Source organism: Odontesthes bonariensis, chromosome 18 (genome assembly GCF_027942865.1).
Source record: "Odontesthes bonariensis isolate fOdoBon6 chromosome 18, fOdoBon6.hap1, whole genome shotgun sequence".
Taxonomy (NCBI): domain Eukaryota; kingdom Metazoa; phylum Chordata; class Actinopteri; order Atheriniformes; family Atherinopsidae; genus Odontesthes; species Odontesthes bonariensis.
In genome coordinates, this window is record NC_134523.1 from 21,430,963 (window position 1) to 21,451,591 (window position 20,629).

Genomic DNA, 20,629 nt, shown 5'->3' on the forward strand with positions numbered 1-20,629 from the left:
CAGCAAAATGTGGGTCTTCAGACAACACTGGCTGCCATGGCAACTAATTATCAAGTTGTGTGTCAAGTGTTAACTCTCTGGAAAAAGTTATTGTCTGACTGCGTAACATTTGTGAACTTGTAATATGTAACTTTAGGGTGAAGTGTCATTGACATAAAACTACAGCGTCTGGAAGTTTTTAAGAGAGGCAAGAGTAATTAGGCACCTGTTGGGCTCCTGTAAAGTTTTGACCTAGAAAAAAGACTCAATCTTTTCATGCTTGTGAAGAATCTAAAGTGTGAAACGTTTTTTAGACTAGTGATCAAATGCTAATGCATCGCAAGATTCTCAATTCAGTTTAATTCAGTTATATTTCTATAACAAACATTCTCCTTGAAAAGAAAAGTCCTCGGTGTCAAAACAATTCTAAACCCTTAATGATTTGGCTGTGGGATTTTTGTGAGTACCTGAGTACCACAGTAAGATGAAAGGAGTATTTCTATGGCCACACAGTCTCTGATGTAACACTACCTCCAGTCAAGCCTCACCATAAAACTCACAGGTGACTTAGAGATGTGTGTATGTGTCATCAGAAAAACCCATTACACATGTTTCACAGCAAAAAGACACCCTGAAGATGGAGGTTCTGACAGAAACAGGTACTGTACTGGTAGACAGGTGACAGCTAAATGGCTCCTGTGTGCGCAGGAGAGTGTGCAAAAGGTCCCTCTGGCTGTTAGAAAAGAGAGAATCTATTTCAGTAAGTTAAATCAATTTAAAAGCTACAAAGTATCACCAACACAAGACTAACACAATTGTAAGATGTCCGTTTACAGGGAGAAAAAGGTTGCAAAGAAACAAAAGCGCCTTTTTCTAGCAAAAACACAGCAAATACCAAGACTCTTCTGATTAGGATGGTCTCATGAAATAGTTGATGAAAATCCATGAACTCTGGAGGAGTATGTATAAAGTATAATTAAAGGAAAGATCTATGTGGAAAAAAATATCTTACATAAAATTACTTTTCTAATAGCAATTATTCGCTTTGCTTCATAAATTCTTTTATTTTTAAACATGGAGTAAACATTTATATCTGCAGGTCCTTCTCCACTGAATAACACCAAATTTGACTCTATACAAAGGAGGGTGACAATTAAGAAGAAAGTGGATGAATCAACCAGAGATTTCAGACAGTCAATCTCCCACAGATGAAATTTAGAAAAAAGAAACAGTTTTGATAACACAAAAAACTAAAGATGTACAGGTTTTATGGTGATAAGAGGATTTGTTCTACTTCAGTGCTTATGCATAGAGCCCCAGGTTGTTTAATTTGGCCAGACAACTGTAGAGCTTTTAGTTCCTGAATGTGAGGATGTTTTTCCGATGAAAGTCTTAGAAAGCAACCTGAAAGGTTAATAAATATACAGTACCAGTGAAAAGCTTAGAGTGGATAGATGTGTTCAGACTTAACTGTTGCTGTAGGTTACTCTGAACTAAAAAAAATACAGACAAAAAAAACAGAGTAGCCCAGATAGTTGGGCAGACAGGTCTATGTGCTGACCTGCAGGGACACCTGCAGATTCCACATGGGTGCTTTAAAACCGAAGAGACAAATCGGATGAGTTATTGTGCTCTCATGTCACCTTAGACTCAACATCCATCACATAATGGAGGACAGACGGCAAGAGAATTGAACACACAAATAGTTTGACTGATGAGTGTGAAAACTGGAAGGTGTAGGCACCTCCAAAAGCTGCTAAATACACTGCCCACATTTCAGTGTAAGTTAGCTGGTCATGTGTTTGGGCTCGTTTCACAAAAGCCTGCAAAATTTGTGCACAAAACAGGAGAAATCCTGAGTTCCATTCAGACCTGATGTCGTTTAAGATACTCAACTGATTCAGTTACGTTATATTTGACAGACTGGTCTGTAAGAAAGCACAGAGGCCTCCAATCATGGCAGCAAAAGAGCAATAGGGGCTGGGGTAGAGGCAGACAAGACCCCAGGTGCAGGCTGTTAAAAGAAGTCTCCCATACTGTCCAGCACATAATAGCAATGTGTAGGATGCAAGCAGTTACAGCAGACATGGGATGTCATAATCAAGTGGCTGGAATAGTGTTCAGGAACAGGAGTACTGAGTATGGGCTGGAAGTCCCAAAAGTAAAAATGGGAGATACCTTCAAAGGTGGTAGAGAATGACATGACAGGGCTGAGATCCCGTGGGTTTCCCAGATCCCAACTGATAAACTGCAGAAGCAGGCAGTAGGGGCAGAAATAGCAACCCCAAGCAACAGCATCATCAAAATAAAGGAAGACAAGAGGCTTGGAAAATGCCAAGGGCTGAAAGAGCAAGCTGAAAAGATATGGGGAGTGAAGGCAGCAGTGGTCCCAGTGGGTATCACTCAGAGTGAGTGGCTGTAAAAGATCCCAGGAACAACCTCAGATACTGTATATCTGTCCAAAAAGAGCACAATTCAGTTAAGGCTCAAATTCATGTAACCCATTAAGACCTGAATCAAACCATGAGTATGACATTTCTTATAGGGTTTAAGGAGAAAACAAATAGTTCTAAAACAAGATATTACCGTTAGTGAACTGAGACTGAAACACTGTAAATACAGTCTGAGACTTACTGCAGAGCATATGAATTGAAAAGAAGAGAAAGAAAAATGAAAGCTGGACTTTGTTTTCACTCGTAATTTCAATTCCAACACAGGTGATCAATAAACACACATTTTATCCCCTCATAAAACTTCCAAGTGAGTAGAGATCACTTCTACTAAAACTGTCAATGAAAATTACATCAATAATAGAGCCCAGTATCTCCCATTTTCTCCCAAAAGGCATGTTGTGGTCCTGAGTCTTCTGAATAGCTGGGGGCACAATGCTTTGAGTCACCCCTGCTGTAATTAGTCGCTCTAAGTTAAAAACAAAAGATAAAAACGAGTGGAGGAATTGTTTCTTTCACCTTTAATGATCATGATCTCACTTGTTGTTTTGATTACAAATATTTAATAACAAGAAGAAATGAGGTTGCTAAACTAACAATTTTTGCTAAGACTGATCACATGAATTTTTATAACAAGGAAGGTTCACAGACAAGTGTGCACTCCAGGATATAATTCATAACAGCACAGAAGTGAGTCACCAGTGGAATCCAGTGGGACTGCTGTGAAGTTAATTACAACAGCCATCTGCCACCTTCAAAGATCAGTCTCTTTACAGGCTACCTTTTAAGTAACAAATTCTAAATTGTGGTGATCCTTGACATGAACTGTAAAGCCTGGCAGCATTAGGAAATATGTGTTTCCTGTGAAGATGTAGGTGACCTGCAGATACAAGTATGAAGAAAATCTGATCTATAGAATGGCACCAGCAGCTAAATCTTTTGAGTGACAGCCTCTCATCCAAGCAGCTGTTAGAGGTGATCAGCAACAAGTGCTACCCACGAGCAGGCCTGTACAGCTATAGCTGTGGTATTCAGCAAGTGTGGGCAAGGTGCGGACTGTCAGTTCTTGAGCATAAAAAAGAAGAAAGAGAAACAGGTGAAAGTGTAGGAACAGAGACAGACAGGAAGTGAAAGAGAGGTACAAAATGGTGCCGGCGCAGAGCGGAAAGAAAAAAAAATGAGGGGAAAACTCCATTTAAGGTTTTTGATTCTGGATACATTCAACATTTTCAGCTAATTTCATATTAAGTGAATGCAGGCGAAACACAGAATCAAAGACACGTTCTCACACGTTTCTAGCTGCTGATCTCACCTAAACTCAATTTAGGAACAAGGAGCTTACACACTAAACCAAATATAGCAAAACACCAATGTTTCCCTTTATAACTTGTTTTTTCTTTCCTATAGCAGTTATTTGTGTTTCATTTATAGCCCACATATCACAGCAACAAAATACTAAAAATAGCACGGTGGAGGCAAGGGAAATGAAGAATAAAATCAAATAGTGACAGACATCCCAGATCAAAAAGAGTTATGAAAAAAACATTTAAAAAAATCAGAGGACTGAGGGAAAAAAAGAGCTGGAGGGAATAATGTTTGGGTTGTGCTTTGAGAGAGGGCTGTATCTGTGTGAGTTTGGGGAGGGAGGGGATTTGACGAAGTTGGAGGTGGGTTGGAGACACATGAAAAGCAAGAGATTGGCTCCTCCGTCCTCCCATCTGTCCCCTTTAGCCTGCAGCCAGTTTGACCAGTTTGGAGAAATAGAAGATGACTCACACACAAATGCTCACAAACTAAAACCCAGATGCATATGCATATGGTTGCTCCAGCAAAACGGATGCATGTTCAAACAGTACCTGTTCAGGATTTTAATCCAAGGTGGAAGAAATAGAATCACGAATCTCAAATTAAATTAGGAAACATGAAGCATTCAGATAGCCTTAACCCACGTAAGTGCACCAAACCAAGGAGTGGCCAAATCAGCAAAGAAGACGGTTTTGATAGTTTTTCTATGGAGACGAAAAAAATGTTTTTTAATTACATATAGTCAAGTCAAGAAGACTTTTGAAAAGGAAACCATGCCGTTGTGAACATCTACAATAAAGAGGCATCTTCACTGGTGTGAATATAAAGAGGATACCTCCAGATGGAAACTAAAAGGCCGGAAGAAACTTTGGAAGGAAAACATTTCTATAAGCCTGCCAAGTTCTTGATAAGCATGTTTTAGATGAATGCCATTAAGCTGAAGATTACGACGAAAAAAAGAGAACGAGATCTGAAGCATTCCACATTGTCTGTCAAACATAATGAGGGCAGCACTGTAGAATGTACAGCTGCCAATAAAACCGACTCTCTGATGTTTATCACTAATTTTACTTGACTCGACATAAGCAGCAGTTATATATACGAGCACATTTTGTAATCACCTCGGATTCAATAAAATGCTACAATACTATGTGGACAACACTTTAAATTACTAATTGATATCGAGACCAAACATACCGTGAAATAAACTGAAATGAAACAAAGCAAAATGAAATCAAGAGGAACTTGTTAACTTTTTGTTACATTTGCTGAAAAGTCAGTACTGATAAAAATATATGTGACAGACAATCGAGGGGGGGGCAGTAAATCTCACTTCTACTAGGGTTCCTTATGCGATTTGTGGGAATGTGCTGAACTTTGAAAAATGTGTTCACCTCTCACACTTCTGCAGGTGAAGTGGTTACAATGTGCTGAAGCACAACAGAGGGAAGAGGAGCCGCCGACAAGTTGATTTGTTCAAAACTTCAAGGTTGCCCATGTTCTTCTCAAGTTTAGCTTACACACTCTAAAATGACCAATTCTATGATACCCATGGGTTCTACGCTTCATCGTGATCTTCAATTTTAAATGGTTTATTTTATAAATGTTACTTACATACATGCTGGTAATGTGTTCAGAGGGAATTCAACACCGCAGCACGAGGGGAACTTTTGCTATAAAGGATTGCTTTTAGTCTGCCAAGATGTAATTTCAAAGACAGGAAAGGCAGCAAAAAACGATGATGTATGAGCAGAGATCATATTCAAAATCTAAGTCAATTCCATGTTTAAACAAAGTTACATTAACCAGCTTTGAATTGTGAATCTGACTGTACCAAAACCAAAATGATTATTAGAATGAGTCATCTTTGCTATCTAACACTGGAATTGTCGATCTCACTTGCAAGTTAAATAGCTTTCACACCTCATCAAACCATTAACTAAATTCCTACTAAAGTTTACAACAAATTTGTCGTCATCTAAACAAAATTCTAAAATTCCTACTTGTTTAAAAACTGAATCCGCATGTGTCTGATTTCCACTAATGAGAAGCCACAGAGTATATCAACAGTAGCTTCAGTATATTTATCGAAGCTTTTAAAAATGATCGTAGGACAGATATATTTGTATTCACTTTTGCAGATTTTAAGCACCAACACGCACCCACGAACACACAAACCAGCAATGATGGATTCCAAGACATCTGTTTATTTCAAGGACAGAGAAACAACTAAGACAAATCTCAAGAATCAAGTGAGAATGTGTGCAATGACTGAAACTGCATGCAAACTGGATCCATTTAGGATTTTAAATTGTTGGCCAGAAATACTTTTTCATGTCTTTCTATATTCTATGATCCAATTTTTTCCAATCTTTCATTTATTTTTCACGGCCAGCTTTGAGAAATACAAACTAAAACTAGTTGAAATTGGAACAGATTCCAAAAGTGAAGCCAACACTCTTTCTGCCTTCCTTTAATCCCCCTGAATATTTTGGACTCTTTGGCCAAATGGCTACCCCTCTTGCCAGAGCTGAGGCAAAGGCCATGCCTCACAACACACCAAGGGATCTTCAACCAGAACCACCAACTGTTTCAATTCTGGTTCCAGTTAAATCTCGCACTGCCACTGACTGCCTTCCTCCTACAGCGAGAGCTTCTGCTGCTGGACTTGAAGGGGGCCGCTTGAGAGCGATAGATGGTGGAGATAAAACACAGAAAGTAAAGACAAAGCTGAACAAACACACACAAATGTACTGCATCAAAGAAGACATCGCTTCAATGTGTAGATGGGATGTATATAGAAAAAGAAAGAAGCCATGAATTCCTACTCGCTTGTTCACAAATACAGAAAGCCAGAACATCATATGCCAAAATCAAGGGAAAAATTCCATAAAACTTGGTCTATACTTTAAACGTGTACATAAATTACTATAATATCTGAACTTGCATAGTGTAGAGTGGGTTAATTAACTCGATGTACCAGATGATGGTTTGTTACTCAGAGGAATCTTTGAAAACTGTTTTGAAAAGAACATTCAAATAAAACTTGGCAGGTTACTACATGAAAAACCCATCTCAAGCTTTACAAAGCCAGATGGAATAAGAGCAAAAGCCAACTTTGCCAACATGAAAACCCTTCAGAGTTGTTCTTTGCTCTTTCTCAGAAGTCGTTCATTGACATCTAATGCAATAAGGCTTTACTTCAACCTTTTGAAGCCACCATTGTAACCTACAGCTGTCGGTAAAGGCCACTGAATGACCAACAATTGTGCCTCAGCCACAAACACGCAGCTTTTTGTGTTGCAAGATGGATTACTTTTTCAAACCAAGAAGAAACCATCTGTTCGGTCGGAGAGGTTAATGTTTTTCTAAGGCTGCGATGTTTCAGGAGAATCAAGAAAGAACAGATTTCAGCTGCAGGTAAGTGGTGGGGAGATCGGAGGAGACAGAAAATGGCACCAATTTCCCCAATTATAGATCTGCACATACTAATGAAGACATCTTCATGCATGAAGGGGTGATGTTTAAAAAACACCAACAGATGAGTTGTAGTGATCAAATCAATGAGAAGAAGGTTGAACTGCTTTCACAAGATGGAAATAATTGGTATAACATGAAGAAAGACTTTGAAGACACTTCATCATACTAAACTACCACTGTGTAACAAACTATATATTTCAGATGATTACATAAGCCTATTTCTATACCTAATAATCACAAGATAACGTATCTTAACATTTTGTTTATGTATACTATTTATAAATAATGTGTGTTTTAAAAGGAAACGGTTTCACTATTTTGTACAGAAAGATAAAGAAAGAAAGAAAAAAAACAAAGAAAACTGACACAAATCTGCAATCTTGCAGTGCCCAAGCGACAGTAATGAGACAAAAAAAGAACTTTATGACAAGACCAAGCTGTAATTTTCTCAGCGTTTTGGATCACGTCCCTTTGGACTAAGTGCTCGTTTGCTCCCTCCCTTCCACCAGCTTTCCATCATTCTGCTTTTACTTTTCTTTTGCAACACGTGCAAACACAGTTTGCTCAGTCTAACAGCCATTTTAAAACATCTGTCAAGTTGTAAGTGCTCTCAAAAAGAAACAGTCGACACCAGATCTGTCATATTTGTGTAACATGTTAAACAGTGAGCCGATTATGCACAGAGGCAGCTGTCCTGTGTTCGGCTTTTTTCTTGCTTCAAAGCATCCCATGTGAAATTAGTTTAAATGTTGCTCTCTCTCTGCATGTCATGAATAGATGAACAAAGGATGTTTAATTAAGACACTTATTCACGATCACTGAAAAACAGGCTGCAGACAACAAGCGTCACTGGATTTACTACTGGTTCTAAAGAACCCTCTAAAATCCATCTTGTGAAACTAATTCATTCCATAAATAATTCTGAGGAGGAGACGCATACAAATAATGAAACTTGCTTTAATCATAAAACCCAAGTAACAGCGCATTTAAATCTGTAGCACCTGCATGCGTAAAGTTATTTCAAATGTTAAGATAGTTAATGTCACACAATAAACCAAAAAGAATATCTGATATGACCATTTCACCCAGAGTCATTCCTAAATCCTTGTAGGTTTTCTGCTCCAGACACTTAACTTCCCCATGAGAGCAATTAAGTTCATCTAATCACAAGTCTGATGCTGTCACACTCCAACACTGGTGACAGAGCTCACATGCCGTGTAACAAGATATGTAATTCTCTGAAACCTCAGACAGGATTAAAATTACCCTGGGAGATCAGAGTCAACTTGACACGGGTATGTAACTTTAGTAAAAGGCTGAAAAAAAATATGACACGCTTGTAAATGTCGTGCCATCTGGAGGAAATAAAGAAAAACCTTTGTCCAGGAGAACCCTTGTAGGGGTTTTATGAAGAAAATGAAGTGAAAAGCTCTTTTTTAGTCGTTTAGTATACAACTCCAACAAAAGCAAATCTAAATTAGCGGAAAAATAAAAGCAGCTGAAAGTTGAGGCTTACTGAGAAACCCCAACTAGATTGACATGTACGAAAACACAAAAATTCAAAATGTCACATATTTATCGCATTGTGACCATTTTCAAAGCGGAACCTGTAATTTGAGTTTAAGATTGCGGCTAACAATCTTCCAGAAGCTCCAGCCACACCTTCATCAACTTGGCGCAAGCATCTCAAGGCTTCAAACCCAACACCACAAGCACAGACACACACATCACATCTTCAAAAGCTGCAAAGGAACACGGCACAACATCAGGCTTCAATCTGAAAGAACATGATGAGGCGAATATCCTGCATTTATGCTGCTGGATTTTTTATTTTTTTTGTTTGTTTATTGAATTAAAATGAAAACATGACAATGTTAAGTACTTTGCATACATTGACAGGGGGAGAAAAAAAAAACATGGTAATCACACAAACTCCTCAGCAACATTAACCACAACATGAAAAATACCAAAGAGCTAAATTAACATTATTATGGATAGAACTAACTGAATCCTTAGAAAAATGCATTGTGTAGTGCCGAGAAGATCATGGAGCTCTGAATCCTGATCAGAACAGGAGGCAGGATTGTGCAGCCCAGTTCCATTGTGGTTTGTTATATGGCACACAGATCTGAGATTTAAGCTTACCTGCTTTTTGCTTGTTCCCTGCTGTCTCCATCTGATTGTTTGCCTCACCATGTGGTCCTTACAATCACTTTCAAAACTATAATTGGCTTGTTTATGCTCATCTCTTGATTTGTTTCCTGATTGCTGCAGCCCATTGCTTAAATTCTCTTTTCTGCACCATTTCATGTCCTTTCTCTCAATTTTCTTGGGAATGAAGCTCAGTGACAATCAGAGTGTGAGTGCTGGGACATTACATTCGCATGCTTTTTTGTGCTCAAATATGTGATGTCAGTAATGATAAGTATTCACGAAATGGCTTTCTTTTTTAAAAAAAAAAGCCCAGACAGAGCAGGGGAAAGTCTCTGGATTTATAGATTGAAAATCAAACTGGTTCCCCACCTGCAGTGAACACATTAGTGCCAAAGATCTGTGGCTTCCTCATCTTCCACTTTCCTGCTTTTGCTGTGTCATTGCACCCTTTTTTGGTTTTGTGTAAAAAATCTCAGTTTAAAAAGAAGTGACAATCCTTTCAGGAACTTCTACACAAAAAGAGAAGGTGCCCTGCACTCTGGAAAAGTGAACTGAGCAGAGCAACAATGCCCTCATGCTGTACCGCTCCCTTGTTAAAGGCCAATTTTTAACTTTCCCTTTAAAATAAGTTCCTTAGAAATGGCAGCTTGTCTTTCAGAGGTGACATTTTAAGGCTTCCACTTCTCTAATTTCACAGGAGAGGTCTTGAATCTAAATGTGTAGACTCACAACAGACGAATGTGTCAATCTTTTTCATTTCAGTGTGCCTTTTTCCCTGGTAAGCCCTCCGTTTCCCTGCTGAGGATCTTACCTTCTGAAATCTCATTGTTCTCCTGCGTGACATCACTGCTTTGTCTCCTTTGGGACTGAGCCAATTCGACACCTGATTGCTGAGCTGGAAGAAATAACATAATGCAAAAATTCTACATTAACGAATGGAGGAGATGACAGAGAGGAGAAAAAAAAAAGATACTGTTATATACTTTGTTATTTTTAAGTTTAATACTCTTAATGAGGAAACGGGAGACCAAGAAGTATTTCACGTCTGCATGTATTGTTCTTCAACCAAAGACAGAGAGAGTAAAGACGTACTTCACAACATACAACACAGGGGGCGTAACAGTATCCCTGGAGGGACAAACTTAGGCTGTCAATACACAACATATCCCTCCCCCTTTACTTTTGATGTTCCCTTAATAAAAGTCAAACATTTTACTAACTCAGCATTCACATTTAAAGTCTCTGCTTACAATATCAAAACGTACAATGAACTTTTAATAAACATGTCATGGCAATTGAACTTTTGCCTTAACTACGGAGAGAGGGTAGACTACCTCAATCCGGACTGAACCCTGGGGATTATTCTGCCCCAATGTGATGGGTTAGTCATTACACTAATAAGACAGTTTGTCAGGAGGTCGTCTGTTTCTCCTGGGGTAAGTATGACCTGTGGTTATGTCAGTCAAAGTGTCTCTTGGTGAGGACTGAATGAGTCCTGGGCTAGGAGTGATGTCTGACATAGGAACCTGAGCAGGCTTAGGTGTGCCTGGAACACTGTCCATACCTGAAGGTTGCTTCTGTGGCTCTTGTAGTGATTGAGGTTGCTCCTGATGGACCTCCAGCTCGGGAACAAGGGACGGTTCCTGTGATGAGTCATCACATGAACTAGAAGTGTGGAGCAATTGATCAACATGTCTTCTCCAGATAAGATGATCACTGGTTTCCACTGTATATGACACAGGACCTGTTTTTGCAATAACTGTTGCAGGTGTCCACTTAACACCACTGGTGTAGTTCCGGGCGAGCACCTTATCTCCTGCTGTGAATCTTCGGAACTTTGCTTTCTCCTCAATAGCAGCATCCAGGCCCGGCCACCAGAAATAGCTGCGTGCAATTTCCTTCATCCGCACCACCCCACAGTGTCCCGTATGCAGTTCAGCAAGCATTTTCTCTCTTAGGGGTGGCGGAATAATGACGCGGTAGCCCCACAATAAGCATCCAGACTGGACTGAAAGCTCATCTTGTCTCACCAGATAAGGCTTAAAGCTGGGTGTCATCTCTCCTCTTCTCCCCCGAGTGATGATATCCATAACCTCAGACAAGACCGGGTCAGTGCGTGTGTGTTTCTTCACGTGAGCTGAGGTGACTGGAGCAGCCGTCACCTCTTTGAAGTAAAAAATCTCCGTGTGTGTGGGCTCAGCGTGCGTGACCGGCAAAGGGAGTCTTGAGAGCCCGTCAGCATTCTGATGTTGGTCTGACTTCCTATACTTGATCACATACTGGTGGGCAGATAACAGCAGAGCCCATCGCTGCATACGGCTGGCCGCCAGCGATGGAATGCCAGTGTGAGGACCAAAGATGGAGGTGAGAGGTCGATGGTCTGTCAATAGCGTGAATTTTCTGCCGAAGAGATACTGATGGAATTTTTTAACTCCAAACACTATAGACAGTGCCTCACGCTCAATCTGTGCATAATTGCTTTCCACTTTGCTCAGCGTCCTTGATGCAAAAGCAATCGGTCTTTCTTCTCCAGATGGCATGATGTGAGACACGACTGCACCCACCCCATAAGGTGAGGCATCACATGCCAGCTGAAGTGGTAATTTAGGGTCAAAGTGGGCGAGAGCCTCAGATTTAGCGAGGGCTGTTTTTACATCTCTGAAAGCTGTCTCACATTTGTCAGTCCATTCCCATGTATTTGTTTTGTTAAGCAGTTCATGTAGCGGCTTTAGCTTGTTGGCGAGGTTAGACACAAATTTTGCATAGTATGTCAACAAGCCAAGGAAAGACCTCAGCTGACCCACATTTTTGGGAGATGGAGCCTCCACAATAGCTTTCACCTTGGATGGGGCCTTGTGGAGACCTGTGCAGTCAATTACATGTCCCAAATACTCAACAGATGGTCTGAAAAACTCACACTTGTCTTTCCGGACTTTCAAACCATACTCCTCCAGTCGTTGTAGTGTCGCATCCAGATTCCTTAAGTGAGACTGCTCATCTGGTCCTGTGATGAGTAGATCATTCAGGTAGCACTGAACCCCTGATAGACCACTGAGGATCTGGTCCATCGCTCTTTGGAACAGTGCTGGAGCAGAGGTGATGCCAAAAGGGAGCCTCTGGTACCTGTACAGTCCTTTGTGTGTCACAATAGTCAGCAGCTCCTGTGACTCACGTTCCACATGCATCTGAAGATATGCTTGAGATAAATCTATCTTACTAAACTTCTGTCCTCCAGCCAGACATGAGAAGAGGTCATCAATGAGTGGTAATGGATACTTTTCTGTTGTCAGGAACGGATTCACAGTGACCTTAAAATCTCCGCAGATTCTTGGAGTCCCGTCCTTTTTCATGACAGGGACAATGGGTGTGGCCCATTCACTTGTGCTTACAGGTTCCAGAACCCCACTCTTCACTAACCTATCTAATTCTGCTTCAACTTTCGGTTTGATGGCATTTGGGACAGGTCTAGCTTTTAGGCACTTTGGTGTGCTGCCGGGTTTAACTGTCAGCTTAACCATGATGTCTTTCATGCTGCCAAGTTCTCCATCAAAAGCCTTGGGATGCTTCTTTAAGATCTCCCGTAGAGGGCTTGTTTCTCCATCCATAACCATGAACACTCCTTGCCAGTTCAGCTTGATCTTTTGTAGCCACCGGCGACCTAGCAGAGCTGGACGATTTCCTGGGATGATGTATAGTGGAAGAGTCTCTTTCTGTTTGTTGTATTCCACCGTCACATTCACAGCTCCTAACACTGGGACAGGCTCACCAGTGTATGTCCTTAACTTCAGTTTGGTCTCTCGGAGAGGAAGGTGTTGCAGTGTCTCTTTGTACACAACGTCTGATACCATGGATACACGTGTACCAGTGTCCACCTGCATTCGCACTGGTTTATTCTCGAGTAGTGGTGTGACCCAGTATCCATCATCATCGCTGCCTGTGATAGATAAAACATGCACGGTATCTTCATCAGACTCACAATCACTCTGCTCATCCTGTTCGTGTTCCATCTTATTCACGTGTTTCTTTTTGTTTCTGTGAAAACCACCTCTCTTTTTCTCATTGAACTGTTTGTGTGTCTGAGTCTTGTTTCTACAGGCACGTTCGATGTGGCCTTTCTTACCACAGTTCCTACAGTCTAAGTCCTTACACCAACACTCTGGTGCCTGGTGCCCTGCCTTCCCACAACGGTAGCATAGCTGCCCAGGTGCCGCTTTCTGGGTGGATTCAGCATACATCTTATGCACTTGGGTTGATGCACTTAGCTGCTGTGCTTCTCTGGCAGCCATCTCCATTGATGTGCTGATCTCAATGGCTTTATCCAGTCTCAGATTAGCTTCAGTCAGTAACCGTTTCTGAATACTCTCACTGCGTAGACCACACACCAGCCGGTCACGTATGGTATCATTTAGTGAAAGTCCAAATTCACAATGTTCCGATAACTGTTTCAGTACAGCTACAAACTGTGAAACGGATTCACCCTCTCCCTGGTTCCTTTTATGGAATCTGAATCTCTCTGCAATGATCAATGGCTTTGGGGAATAGTGATCCTTCAATATTGTCACTATTTCATCAAAAGACTTGTCTCCTGGCTTGGCAGGTTGCACTAGACTGCGCAGTAGGTTGAATGTTTTTCCTCCCATAACACTTAAAAACGTGGGTACAAGAACATTAGCTTTGATGCTGTTAGCAAGGGCAAAGTACTCAAACCTGTCGGTGTATGAACTCCATTGTTCCACAGTTTCTTCAAATGGTCCTATATTTCCAACCAGCGCAGCCATTTCAAAGAAAGTTTCCTCCAGTAATTAGTCTTATCCTTTTTTTTTTTTTTTTTTCTTCTTCTTTGACTTACTGCTTTTGTGTCTTTCTGTTGTGCCACACAGTCCTTCCCTTATCCATTTACTTCAGTCTCCTTCCCTCCGCGGAGATTTATTTATTTATTTTTGTAGCAGCGCTGTCCTTCGGCACACACCCCGTTCACACCGGAGCAGCTAGCTTGCATCACCGCTCAGGTAGCCTCGACGTCGCGACGTACGCGCGCGAATTAAACTCATTAAACTCGGACTTTCCGCCCACAACAAAAACAACAAACGTGAGTCCGTACCTCGTCGCCAGTTTTGTTATATACTTTGTTATTTTTAAGTTTAATACTCTTAATGAGGAAACGGGAGACCAAGAAGTATTTCACGTCTGCATGTATTGTTCTTCAACCAAAGACAGAGAGAGTAAAGACGTACTTCACAACATACAACACAGGGGGCGTAACAGTATCCCTCGAGGGACAAACTTAGGCTGTCAATACACAACAGATACCATATCAGAAAGGAAACCAATTCGATGGCAAGGATGCTGAAATGCCTCAAGGTCACAAAAACATAGACCTAAATCAATTGAATCTTTGACTTTTGAACTTTCATGTAAGAAACAAAGCCGGGAGTAGTAATAAAGTTTAGCACAGTTTGATAAGGGGTGTTGCAATACACTGTAATTGCCAATTATTGTGACACTAAAAGAATAAATAATCAATATTTGGTTGATAATGCATGTAAGGTAATATCATAATTTGGTCTCAGTTAATGTAGTCAAACAAATCTTTTAAATGCAGAGTAGAACATTGGGTGAATTATTTTGATGGCAATATTTCATTTCCAGGTTTTCTATCATCGTCACAGGCTCGAACTAACCTGAGAATCTCAAATAATGAACACATTTTCATGGTTTGTCTTTCACCCTTCTTTATTTAGTTTTTTTAGGTTTATTCCAAACTATCAGAACTTTAATATTTCACTGGAATCAGCGAGTCAGTCAGTAGGTTTTATTCCTTACAGTGGAAAAAAAAAATCAAATCTGTAAAAATTATAATGACACTAGGCCCATTTTGATTGTGAGATTTATTCAGCTAATATTCTCAATGTTGAGTCAAAGTGTATTTTTCCGCCCTAACATTTGTGCAGGAAACACAAAAATCCTGTTTAAAAGCTCTATGTGTGCTGGTTCTATTTTTCTGAAGCACAGCATGACACGTAAATACCAGCAGGTCGCTGAATGTCGTTGACTGAAACAAATTAAACACTTATCCTATTTTCTGTATTTAAAACCTAGGAGAGGGAACTGAATAGAGTTGTTGCTTTGCGATACAAGCTTTGCTTTATTTTCTCCACAGAAGCCTTTACCAAAACGTATAGGTGTCACTGAACAATGGAGGGCTGCATCAAGGCACAACTGGCTGATAAGACATTCAGCCCAACACAGAAAAATCTGAGTGCTTTTCATTATTTTCTAAAAACAGAACCTTTATTCAACCAGAAAATAAAACTCTTCAGATTTAAAATCAATTTCCAGGAGTGTCCTGGTCAGTCAAGCAGCAACACAGGTCAGCAGGAATAAACGCAGCAATAGATTAAAGGAAAATATATATATGCACGTAGATATATCGTGTGCAATTTTGAGAACTTTCCAATCATTGAAATGTTTACTAGGGAATGAAATGGCTCCAGAAGCCTCCTTTTTCCCATCAGGCTGTGTCACATGCCGCTAAGACACAAAGTAGAGATCCGATTGAGGGAAGCGCCCGTTGCATCCATTGTGCATTCACTGCTGAGTGTCTTTATTCGTGCGTTAGCTATTCTCCTGTTAGACGTCTCTCCCTCAGCAAAAATGTTATATTTTCTATCCACTGTATATTTTCACTTATTTCATAAGTGGTCTATGTGGATTTTATCCTGCTTTTGTTGATCAACTAATTTCATCAAGTGCTCTTCCATACTTTTCTCACACATGTATTTAACCATTTATGTTTTTTGGAAGCAATCCCACAGTGGGGACAACGTGTCGGTCAGACACTTTGAAACATGGAGGGAGTAGGGCTTGTACAACAGGTCTTCCTTTTGGAAGACAACACAACCATATATTTTAGATCTATTTTACAGTTCGCCAACTTTCAGCTTTCAGTTATAATGTAGGAAACTAATTTAGTTCTCAAATGTGAAAACCGGCCCACAGAGGCCTACGTTAGCAGCCTTCAGAATTAGCCATCAGACGAAGGTTTAAAATTCGGCTCTGTTGACGTCTCTTACCTTCATGCTTGCCCGGAAGAGGTTTGCTCTCCTGTCCCCCTTTTACTGCAATGATTTTAAAGTTGTATTCTTTAGAGGAGTCAAAGTCTTCGATGATTAGCTTTGTCTCCTGCTTTGATAGCTGAACCACCTTCTGCTCTCCACCTGTTCCAGCAAGAAAAGCACAAACACTGATGATTAGAGAGAAGAAACGGTTGCTGGTTTGATTACTGACAGCCCACAGGAACCTCTCGCAGAGTTCTTTTAAATGTTTGACTGTCTCTGCAGGCTCCACAGCTGTGAGGATGCTAGTTTTGGGAAGTTAGAAGCTAAAAATATGTGAAATTAGAAGTTTATAAGAGCAGCCTCATTTATCTTTCCTTTACATCTGGGACTACTATGTGTGTTAAGACCCCCTTCCTCTGCTAAACATTAACTGAAGAAATTGTGATTTCTACGCCAACAACATTCATGAGGATCTGCAGCTATTATTTCCAATCAAGGAAATTGAATTCAATTAGGTTTAGAACAGTTAAAAACATGAAAGGATGGGAGATATCCAAGCTAACACATCATCATGCAAGAGTAAGCAGCAACAGTGAATATTACTTTAACTCTGCTGTCTGAAGGATGTTATTGGCAGGATCTGATCATTACTGTGTTAACAAAATCTAAATTTTGAAAGTTTTTTAAGAAACAATGAGGCTTGAAAGCATAGGTTATTCATTGGCGCTGTTCATTGGGAAAAAAAGGGAATAAATGGATAAAACTTCTGCCTTAAATGTCTGCGGATACAAAGTTTGTGCATCAGCAGCTAGAAAAAATGTGAGAAAACTCTGATTAAACACACTTCAGTGTCTTACATCCTGCTTCTAACATACCGTGTCTTCTGATGAACACAGGTGTTTCAGAATAGTTTACTGGGGTCCTTATCAACATGAAAAGCCACTTCACAGAGATCACACTTTTTTTTTTTAACTCTGTAATTATGTAGAACAATTCAGAACAGGGTCTCACAACACCTGTTTGTGGAGCATACAAATCTAAAGACTGCTAGCAAATAACTTAAAACTATGACAGCAAAAAAAAATGTCATTAAAAGCCACATCAATCCTTAACATTTAATTGATTTATGTATGTGAGCAAGTTGGGCCTGTTTTGTTCAAAAACATTTCAGACGAACAAAAGGCTGCTGATAAAAATGGTGTGGTAGATGCTGCCATTATCTCTACCAATTAGTTAAGAATCTGTCTCTCAAACCACAATACCATACTTTCATTAACAGTGGGAAGTTTACACACCCACTTCATACCTCTCTGCTTTCACTAATTGTTTCAAAACAAATATGTGAAAAGGTCTTCTGTTTCATTTGACAGAGACATGGAATTTGACATTGTTAAGCCCTCTGCATCACAAACCAAGGAAAGGAAAGCTTAGTTTTATTAACATCTGAGGTAATTTCAGCGCATCCAGGGTGCAAAGAGCAGGCTGAGAATAAAGATCAAATAAAATAAATATGCATTCAGCATCTAATCTCGCCAAATGTGCTTTGCTTTCATTGCAACAGTGGAAGTCAGCAGTTTTCAAAATGACTTGAGTGCAGGTTCATACTTACTGGCTTTAAGAGATCGTGTCCAAATCATATTAACTGAGACTTCCGAGATCAGAAAAAGAGAGTTTATGAATTTAAGTTTGAGATATAAGAAAAAATGCTTATTCCATTTTTGCTTTTTTGTGCGATTAAATCATTTTTTTCATTTAGTATCTTGCTTAGTTCTGTTGCTGCAGAACAAATTTCCCAGCTGGGATCAATAAATCTTTTGGAACCGTCAGCTACCAAAGCCAATTTCTTCTTGAATTTAATTTTCAGCAAACTGACTGACAGTAAACACCAATATGGTAGAGTGCTTTTTGAACACGAGTTAATTCCTTCAACTCTTGACAGACAAAAAAAAAAAAAGAGTATCCTCACATTGTGGACCTGCAAAGCTAATATGCGTGTTCTATTTGATGCACCTGTCCTGTATCTTTTTCAAAACTAAGACAGAATGTCAGTCATATAGAATTAAAGCAGAAAAAAACAAGCTCATGAAACATTCAAGCTGAGCTCTTCAAAAAAATCCCTGCTGTTTAAGAAAATTAACCGCTCCTCTGTCACTGCTTTTCCGCCTTAATCACACTCGCACAGATATAAGCAGCGTGCAGCGAGAAGAAAACAGTCAACGTAATTCACTTCCTTTACTTTGCACCATAAGGAGCACAGCCATCCCAACATTCCCAGATACCTTTCAAATCTGACAGTTTTTTAAACCTTAAACCTTCAAACGAAGCACTGCCCAGTGGCAATATGCTGCAAAGTGAGCTGTGTGGACATGTCTCCGAAGCTAGGCCATTTTGCTTTGGTAAAATGTCAAGCTTAATCAAGCATATGCAAGACAATGAGAAAGGCAGTCGAGTTTTCTAGCACATACGAGGCTGCACTACTCATTATGGTTGAACAAAACAGACAATGAGAGTGCACATTGCTTAACAACAGAGATAATCTCCCAACTTTCTCACAGACACAAGAGGTTAAAGTGGAATCCATGTCTTTACCAGTTAAGTTAACAGTAACAGCAGAAATTATGCTCAACACTCTAACAAGCCTTCAACTTAGTCACCATATTTTAATAAGAGCTGTGGCATTTCCAAAAACTAAAGAAGTAAAGAAAAACATAAAGGAGAAACACAATGTCACCATATTTTTACCCTCTGGTCCTGCAGAGCTCTCCCTTCCTTTCCTTCCATGTATCTATATCTTTCCATTGCTCTCCCTTCATACCTCTTCAGCTCCATCCTTCATCCTGCCCTTCAGTATCTCCCTCTGTTTATATTTCGGTCATTCCCTCCATCCAGTGACTCTCCTATGGTCTCAGGGGATGGCTGCCTGTGCTTACTGCACCTTATCTGACATTTTCTCCATTATTGTGATCAAGCAGACAGACCAAGCAACACCAGAAGCTACAGGTTGACTCTGCTGCTGGCTGACAGCGGCTCTAATAGAAGAGGTTGACACACACCCTCACACTTTGGACCTCAGCTGTGTACCTCGAGCAGTGAGGAGAATAAAAAAGTTAGTGACATCCTGCAAGTGTATATCTCTAGTCAAGTCACCAGTTGAAAACACAAATAAAAGATGTGAAAGAAATTTTCTACATTTAAACTGGCTCATATTCAGCGGGTCCAGAATACACATCACGATATTCAAACTTAGTGTCACTCCATGTCAAATCTGGAGCAAGTTTTCTGTGCTTTTCATCTTGAAGCCTGATGCAGCATGAGCATGTTTTATATGATGCAGTTGTTTTCAAGACACATACCCAATGGCTAAAATAAAAACCCATAAGGGAAAAGGCACCAATTTACAGTACAAGTCAAAGATATAAGCTTTAAAATGGTTTTGATTTTATGTTTCTACTTCCCTCAGAGGCTGAGAAATAAAGGCTTTAGTGAATGCTGACAATTTAGTCAATGCTAGTGCCGTTCCTTAAAAAAAAACCAGGTGTTAAGAGGATGTTCTTAAACCATGACAATGTTTTAAAAGTTTTTCTAAAAGGGGGCCCTAGGTCTTCATGGGTTAAAACGAGTATTGTTACAGAAAGCTTCAGTACTATAAGATTATCTTTCCTTCGTGAGATTTGAGATTCTACACACTTGATAACTTGTTGCGTTGAATGTACTTCCTTGAACAACCCAATTATAAGGTGCTCAGAAATCCATTAAATGTGTTCAGCTCTATCAGCTGAAGAAGTCTAAAAACTGTTCTGTATTAAGAATCAGGTGAGAGCTATGGAGCAAAAGCCCAGACACCACACATCACTGGAGGCTTAACTCATCCCATAACTCACTATGGTTTCCCACAGAGGGGCAAGTAGTGATGAAAACACCGGGCAGAGGCAATCATGAAAGAAACATGAAGCAAAACATAGCTTTACTGCCATTTAAAATGGTGCTCTGTTCTGCTCTGTTTTGAGCACAATTAGTGCCACAATATGGAGGAATATATTGTTGATTAGTTGCGTTGTCCCTTAATGCACATTCACGTGTTGGAAGATACCATTTTTAAGAAGAACATTTCAGTTGTATTTGATGCAGTCTTATCAAGATCTTCCATTGTAAATGAAAACAAACTGTTAACATAAATGTAGTATTGGTTGTCCACATTGAAAC

General features: G+C 39.9%; 1 protein-coding gene across 4 annotated transcripts in view; it reads right to left on the reverse strand.

The window, feature by feature from the left end:
* col14a1b (collagen, type XIV, alpha 1b) overlaps positions 1 to 20,629 on the reverse strand; it is a 138,511-nt gene that overhangs the window by 107,557 nt on the left and 10,325 nt on the right. For all 4 annotated transcript variants that reach the window (XM_075449034.1, XM_075449033.1, XM_075449035.1 and 1 more), the window contains exons 4-5: positions 16,442 to 16,585; positions 10,180 to 10,263 (exon numbers count right to left, since the gene is read on the reverse strand). In XM_075449034.1, coding sequence (XP_075305149.1) covers positions 10,180 to 10,263; positions 16,442 to 16,585 — 228 coding nt within the window. The remainder of the gene's footprint in view (positions 1 to 10,179; positions 10,264 to 16,441; positions 16,586 to 20,629) is intronic.